This window comes from Quercus suber, unplaced genomic scaffold (genome assembly GCF_002906115.3).
Source record: "Quercus suber isolate HL8 unplaced genomic scaffold, Cork oak 2.0 scaffold_399, whole genome shotgun sequence".
Lineage (NCBI taxonomy): Eukaryota > Viridiplantae > Streptophyta > Magnoliopsida > Fagales > Fagaceae > Quercus > Quercus suber.
This window is the reverse complement of record NW_027069850.1, coordinates 551557-559897: the sequence shown is the minus strand read 5'-3', so window position 1 is coordinate 559897 and position 8341 is coordinate 551557. Positions and strand designations below refer to the sequence as shown.

Sequence of the window (8341 nt, the reverse complement as noted above, 5' to 3'; positions counted from 1 at the left end):
GCATGCTTGATGAGCATTAGGCAGAGAGAGGACGAGACACTAAGATCCTACATAACCCGCTTCAATAAGGAAGCGCTCTCGATCGATGAAGCCGGCGACAAAATACTGGTGGCGGCTTTCACGAACGGGTTGCGGAAGGGCAAGTTTTTGTTTTCACTATACAAAAATGACCCCAAAACCATGTCAGAGGTACTCTACAGGGCCACCAAGTACATGAACGCGGAAGACGCGCTACTTGCACGGGAGGAAAAGCCCAGGAAAAGGGAACGCCAGGTGGACGTGCGTTAGGATCAAGGGCCAAAAAGACCAAGGACAGGAGATAGAAGGGATGAAAGGCACCCTAAGCCCCCGGGTGGAAGGTTCACAAGTTTCACCCCTCTGAACGCCCCGATTGACCAAGTTTTGATGCAAATCAAAGACGAAGAAACACTGACATTCCCGGGAAAACTAAAGAGCGACCCAAGCAAACGGCCGCGATACAAATATTGTCCTTTCCACCGAGATCACGGCCATGACACAGCCGATTGCTACGACCTGAAGCAGCAGATTGAAGCCCTCATTAGGCAAGGGAAGTTGCAGAAGTTCGTCAACAAAGAGAGAGCGAATCCCAATTGCCAAGAGCCGGCCCCCCAACGGGATAACGAGCGTCCTAGACCCCCCATCGGAGACATAAGGATGATAGTAGGAGGGACCACGGCTACCTGTTCTTCCAAAATAGCTCGAAAAACGTACCTCAGATCGGTCCTGAACGTCCATCTAACAGGCTTTGCGCCTAATACCGCACGGGTGGAGAGTCCTATCATTGGATTCACCGAAGAAGATGCAAGGAGACTCCATCATCCACATGACAATGCGCTGGTCGTCAGTATACGTGTGGGGGATTACAACGTCCACCGAGTACTAATCGACAACGGCAGCTCAGCAGACATTCTATACTATCCAGCATTCCAGCAAATGGGGATAGACAGAGCACGATTGATGTCGGCGAGTGCTCCACTTGTCGGTTTTGGAGGGACAAGGGTATTCCCAATAGGCTCCATCACACTCCCGATAACGGTGGGCGATTACCCGCAAGAACTCACTAGGAATGTAATGTTCCTCGTGGTGGACTACTCCTCCACTTACAATGGTATTCTCGGACGGCCCACACTTAACTCATGGAAAGCGGCAACATCAACATACCACCTAATGATCAAGTTCCCAACGGACTATGGGATTGGGGAATTGCGAGGGAATCAGGCAACCGCCCGAGAATGCTACATTGCCATGCTAGAAATGGAAGATCATCATTAGAAAATATGCGTAGAAGAGCAGCGGACGGTCGCAGAACCGGTCGAAGAGCTGGAGGAGATAACGTTCGACGAATCAAAACCAGAGCGGACGACCAGAATAGGAACATTGGCCTGCCAGCCGGTGCGCCAGGCCCTCACAACATTCCTCAGGAGGAACCAAGACGTTTTCGCATGGAACCACGAAGACATGCCCGGGATAGATCCCTCTGTCATAGTGCACAAGTTGAACGTGAACCCTTCAACCCCACCCGTCCGGCAGAAAAAGCGAGTGTTTGCTCCCGAACGGGACAGAGCAATAGCGCAAGAGGTCAGAAAACTACTCGAGGCGGGTTTCATTAGGGAAGTATATTACCCAGAGTGGTTGGCGAACGTGGTCATGGTCAAGAAGGCCAGTGGGAAGTGGCGAATGTGTGTCGACTTCACGGACCTTAACAAAGCATGCCCAAAGGACAGCTACCCCTTCCTGCGGATAGATGCGCTGGTCAACTCCACGGCCAGACACCAGCTCCTAAGTTTTATGGATGCCTTTTCAGGCTATAATCAGATCAAGATAGAGGAATTTGATCAGGAGAAAACGTCCTTTGTCACCAGCCAAGGACTCTTTTGCTATAAGGTGATGCCATTCGGACTCAAGAACGCTGGGGCAACATACCAAAGGTTAATAGACAAAATGTTCGCACACCAGATAGGGAGGAATGTAAAAGTCTATGTCGACGACATGCTGGTCAAGAGCCCACACGAAAAAGATCACCTGAGCGACCTCTAAGAGACATTCGATACCCTACGGTCATACAACATGAAATTGAATCCTGGCAAGTGCGTATTCGGGGTAACAGCAAGAAAATTCTTGGGTTTTATGGTGTCCTAAAGAGGAATAGAGGTTAACCCAGAGAAGATACGGGCCATCATGGAGCTGGAACCACCAAGGACAGTAAAGGACGTATAAAGCTTGAATGGCAAAATTGCTGCTTTGAACAGGTTCGTCTCAAAAGCAACAGACAAGTGTCTACCGTTCTTTCGCGTCCTAAGGAAATCATTCGAGTGGACGGATGAGTGCCAGAAGGCATTTGAAGATCTGAAGAAATACCTCGCCTCGCCACCCTTGCTCAGCCCGTCCAAGCCAGGAGAAGACCTCTACTTATACCTAGCAGCTTCGCAGGTGGCAGTAAGCGCGGCCTTAGTAAGAGAAGAGGAAGGAACTCAGCGACCCGTCTATTTCATAAGCAAGGGGTTCCGGGGGGCTGAAGAAAGGTACCCTCACATGGAAAAGCTCGCCTTCGCACTGGTAACCGCAGCCCGAAAACTGAAACCATACTTCCAAGCCCACAGCATCATCGTCCTGATAAATCAACCCCTAAAAAGAGCAATAACCAGCCCTAAAGCAGTCGGACGAATGGCCTTGTGGGAGATAGAGCTGAACGAATTTGACATACATTACCGACCGCGAACCGCAATAAAGGGCCAAGCAGTGGCAGACTTCATCGCCGAATACACGCAAGTGGAGCAGCAGGAGCCACAAGCCCTCAGACAATGGAACATCCACACGGATGGATCATCAAATAAGTAAGCTGGAGGCGCCGGGGTAGTAATTCAAACCCCTGACGGAGAGAAAATCGAGTGTATGATTCGGCTGGACTTCCCAACAACTAATAATGAGGCCGAATATGAGGCATTGGTGGCAGGATTAGACCTGGCGAAAGTAGCAGGCGCCGAGGCCATGGTTATACATTGCGATTCGCAAGTAATAGTCAGTCAGATTAGCGGCGCCTATGAGTGTAGAGGGAAAAGATAAAGAAATACTTGGAAGAGGTCAGGAGACGGATCGACACCCTCCAGGTCACATTCGTCCAAATCCTAAGGGAGGAGAACGAATGTGCTGACCGGCTCACAAAAGCCGCCTCCGCAGAGGTCATGATGGCCCCCGATTAGGTATTGTCGTTCATCCAGAATTCCTCAATCATTAACAGTAGGGCAGAAGTGCAGGAAGTAAACCCAGAATACGATTGGACTACGCCGCTAACGGCCTACCTGAAGGAAGGCACGTTCCCAGACAACAAAGACGCAGCAAGAAAACTGAAAGTCTGAGCTTCGCGATTCATAATAATCAATGACGTCTTATACAAAAGGGGATTCTCACTACCATACCTAAGGTGTTTGGGCCACGAGGAAGCAGACTACGTAATAAGAGAGGTCCATGAGGGTATTTGCGAAAACCATTCGGGGGCGCGGTCTTTAGTACACAAACTGATCCGGGCAGGATACTATTGGCCTACAATGCAGAAAGACGCACAAGCCTACGTCAAGACTTGCGAAAAATGTCAAAGGTTCGGTAACCTAATTAGGCAACCAACCGAAGAACTGACACCCATGATGGCCCCTTGGCCGTTTGCCCAATGGGGGCTAGACATCATGGGCCCTCTCCCGACGGCTGCACGACAGCTGAAATTTCTGGTGGTAGGGATCGACTACTTCACTAAGTGGGTGGAGGCGGAAGGTCTGGCGACTATCACGGAGAGAAGCATCAGGAGTTTCGTATGGAGAAATATCATATGCAAATTCGTGATACCAAGGGTACTCATCTCTAATAACGGAAAACAGTTTGACAACAAGACATTCCAAGATTTCTGCTCAGGATTAGGCATCAGAAATCACTACTCATCACCCGCACATCCGCAGGCCAATGGGCAAGTTGAAGTCACGAACTGGTCCCTGCTCAAAATCATCAAGACCCAGCTCAAAGGGGCAAAAGGCATCTGGCCCGATGAGTTACCAAGTATCTTGTGGGCATACCGCACAACGGCAAGAACACCCACGGGAGAAACACCATTCAGGCTAGCATACAGGAGCGATGCTGTCATTCTAGCGGAGATAGGGCTTACAAGTTATCAAGTGAAGAGCTACAATGATGACAAGAATGAAGGGCTTTGCGGCTACAGTTAGACCTAGTCGACGAAGTCCGGGCTACAGCAGAACAAAGGTTGGCCCGATACCAAAACCTCATGGCAAAATATTACAACTCCAAAGTCAGATACAGAGACTTTCAAATCGGGGACCTTGTGCTACGGAAGGTAATGGGAGCGGCTAAAGATCCTTCACAAGGAAAACTTGGCCCAAACTGGGAAGGACCTTACAAGATCTTGTCTTGGCAAAGGAAGGGGACCTACCACCTCGAAACCATGGACGGACGGAAATTGCAACACCCGTGGAACACAAAGCACCTACAGAGATACTACCAATAAAGGCGACATAAAAGGGCATAACCCCCCCCCCCCCAACTTTCCAGTTTATTTCTAAAGTTTTCAATAGTTTTGCTCCGAATAGCTATTTCCATTATTTTTCTTTATCTTTACTTTGAACAAATCTTTCTACCAGTGCTTTTTTAAAGCCTAAGGGGGCAGACACCTTTTTTTCCTATAAAGATTTCTTTCAGACTATACTAAATTTTTCCTGCTCAATCTAGTTAATTCAATATCAGACGGTTAAAATATGGTCCACATGATGGACGGACCAGTAAGGTTGTCCATATGATGGACGGATCATCCCAAGAGGATGAAAACCTTAAGTCCAGATAATGGACGAACAAGTAATAGCGTCCACAGCCCGGACGGATCATCCTAAAAGGATGGTAACTACTAAGTCCACATAATGGACAGATCCAAAATAACGTCCGCAAGTTGGACGGATTATCCGAAAAGGATGGTATGTGCTAAGTCTACATAATGGACGGGCTCAAAAATAACTACCACAAGATGAACGGGTCATCCCAAAGGGTAATAGCACTTAGAATTCAGGCTAAGCCCACGTACTAAACGGACCATTCTAAAACGAATGGTATTTCAAAAAGTCCCACGAACGGACAAACCGTCTTAAGGGATGACGACCCTTGGTTAAATGGTTAATGGACGGATAAGTTAATTCCGCAAAACGGATTATTTTCAAAAAAAAAAAAAAAAAAAAAAGGGAGGACGAAAGAATCGCATAAGCAAAACGGAGCTCATATGTACTTTAAAATAAAACATATGCATTTCACACGGATAAAACAAGGGTCAACGGACCTTGCAGAATATAAACATACTGAACGGTCAATAATCACATAAACCCCATAAACATGACGGGTATTAAAAATTGTTCTACACTTGATACAAAAAAAGAAAAGAAGAAAATTAATTAGTAAAACTAAATTATTACAAATCTGCTATCTCTCTCTCTTCAGATGGACGGTCCCCAATGTCCTTAGCCTGGCTGTTCGCAACTGTTTGATCTATAGGAGCTTCGCGGACAGGGACGTTCTCGTCGAAAAGAACATCAGTGTCTTCAGACTGAACAGGCTGGACGGTTGAAGGCTCAGGGGCAGCGACGGTGATGGTGGATAAGTCTATATCCGGGTATAATGCCCTCACCTGACGGAGTGCATCGTCAAACCCGTCGTTATAAACAAGACTCAGTTCCGAAATAAGGGCGTCGGAGTCGTGGTACTCGCGTATCGCGTCCTCCTTAGCCTGACGGACCTCATCATCTTTCTCCACTAGGGCTTTTTTCAGACGCTCCGTCAGCTGGATACAGTCGTCTCGGGCCGTCTCGGCCATCTTCAGCTTCTTCTCCTGGACGACCTTCCAGGCCTTGAGATCGAGCAGCTCCTCCTCCACCACCTTAGCTTTCTCACAAAATCGGCCAATGGTCGTCTCATGATTGAGACACCGTCCCATCATGCCTTTCATCATGATCATAGCCTGGGGGACAACAAAAATGCATTAGTAAAATATTTAAGGGCAGAAAATGGTGGACGGGTGGACCAAAGACGACGGAGTAATTACCTGAGCAATGTTGAAGAGGCCTGTCTCCCCCATCGCCTCCTTTGAGTGATTCCCCAAGTCCTCATAGTCGTCGGTTGTGATAATCGACGACAGCCTTTCGAGGGCATACTTGGAGTCCTCACGAAGCAGGATGGGTGGCTTCTTCTGGTAGCCAGACAAACCCGTCATCAGACCCTTGCCCGCACCATGTTTAGCCGAAGTGACCGACTTATTCCCCCCAGCCATCAAGCCGACGACTGGCTCCAAGGGGACCTTGGGCTGTTTTGGTGGACGGTCACCCTTCACGGGCAATTTCCTCTTCAGACTCTGTTTGCTGGAGCCCGTCCCCATGGGGTCCGTCCCAGCTTCTTTGTTCTTCGCAGCTTGGAGTCTTATAGCTGCTCGCCTCTTTGCATCATCCATCTTTGGAAAAGGTAGACGGATTAGGAAATAATGATGATAATGACGGTAAAAACAGGTCATAAGGGTCGACGGACTCACGTAGACGGGTCTGTTTCTCTTACTTTAGTGCCGCCGGGGTTGGCTCGGGCCCGTCACAATACCAGTGGATGGTGTTGAGGTTGACGAGCTTTGCCCACGTTCGCTTCTCGGGCTTTGTCTTTGAAAAAATTCTTTCAAGGAAACTGTATTCCTCAAGTGTAATCTGGAGACGCCGTCGAACTGCATCAAAGAAGACGGACGTTAGAAACATTATAAAAATTATTAAACTGCACGGAGTCATTTACAACGGGCCATACCGGATGGGTTTAAAATGCCCCAAACTGTGTCGACGGGCATGAAGTCCGTCTCCCCTGGATGACACATCCAATTATCTCTTTCTATGAAAAAGTAGCGGCTCTTCGAGTCTCTATTTGAGTCCGGGGTTTCAAAAATAACTTTCAGGACGAGGCTCCTAGGGACGAAGCTATACATGCCCTTCGACTTGTCTATCTCATCCGGACGGTAGCAGTGGAGGAACTCTTTTATCGTAAGCCTTCTCCCACCATCCGACATGACTCCGTACAGAACCTCCATCGCGATGAAAACTCTACAGGCATTAGGAGACACCTAGCTGACGGATATACCTAGGTAGTTTAAGAGTTCGCGGTGTAACGAACTTAATGAAAATCTCAGGCCAGCCTTAAGCACTTGTTCGTACACACCTACTCCGTTAACTCCTTCGTAATAACATTTTTCTGACATGTAGGGTAGACAGAATGGGATGTGGTCTGGGATTTGGTAACGGGCCCTAAGGGTGTTAAAATGGCCTTCCTTGATAGTAGATGTGAAGGCGTGTACCGTCCACTCTGGGAGCATGATGAACTCCCTAAGTCCATCAGCTCCCACGATGGACCTAACTATTGGCTCTTCGTCGTCAGCTGAACCCTCTTGTATTTTGATCATCTCCAAGCCCTCATTTGTTGAGGACGAGGAGGATGATGACGGACTACTCTCCTCGCTCGGGGCATTGTGGTCTTTGGGACCTGACGGGTATACCTCTTTGTAATCCGCCCCGTCACGGACGACCGACTGATTACTTGACGCACTAGACATGGCCTACAGGTAATGACAAAACCTAAGACTCTGACGGGTTTGGAAAGAACGTCGGGCGCATAAAGTGTAAAAAGAGATAAATAAGAGCTAAAATTAAAAGAGGATGGATAGGAAACAACTCACCAGAAGATCGAAGTAAGCAAGATGTAGCAGGCAACGGGTATGTGAGTGAACAGACTGTTCTCTGACAGGTGTGACGGACTCGCTCTGACACTTTCTTCCAGCAACAAGTGGAAAAATAAGGGGCGGAGGGGTCGATATTTATAAAGGATGTGCACGGAAGATGAAGCGACACCTCGTTCCAAAACAATGGCCATTGACAAGATGACACTTGGCACAACTCATTAATGTGTTAACTCTTGATCCAGCAATGTACGGAGGGAAGTTCACGAATCTAGGTGTCATGAAAACATGACCAAGATTTTAAATCCGTCACCCCATGGGTCCGTTCTCTTATGCATGACGGACCCATTAGGTGAGGGGGCAACTAAAAGGGGAAAATACGCACTAGGATGCCTATTGTGATTGTACGGGCTGGCAAGAGTCCGCGGACGTAAGAATAGAAGAGCCCGTCATTTGCACGGGGCCTTATGTGGACAGACCTGATACGGACGGAGCGAAGAAAGATGGGCTGGTTGGCCATGGGCCTGTTGGACCCCTTAGTGTGAATATTTTGGCCCATTCTTGTAAGGCCCCAAACAG

The 8341-nt window shown here is 48.3% G+C and overlaps 1 protein-coding gene across 1 annotated transcript; it reads left to right on the top strand.

Moving 5' to 3' along the window:
• The first annotated feature begins 405 nt into the window (after window positions 1–405).
• LOC136062287 (uncharacterized) lies at window positions 406–1293 on the top strand. Its single transcript, XM_065761153.1, has one exon. The coding sequence runs from the start codon at window positions 406–408 to the stop codon at window positions 1291–1293; it is 888 nt and encodes a 295-aa protein (XP_065617225.1).
• Window positions 1294–8341: the final 7048 nt, after the last annotated feature.

What these genes read in the sequence shown, in the direction of transcription:
- LOC136062287 (XM_065761153.1), top strand. Translation starts at nt 406, where the DNA reads ATGCAAATCAAAGACGAAGAAACACTGACATTCCCGGGAAAACTAAAG.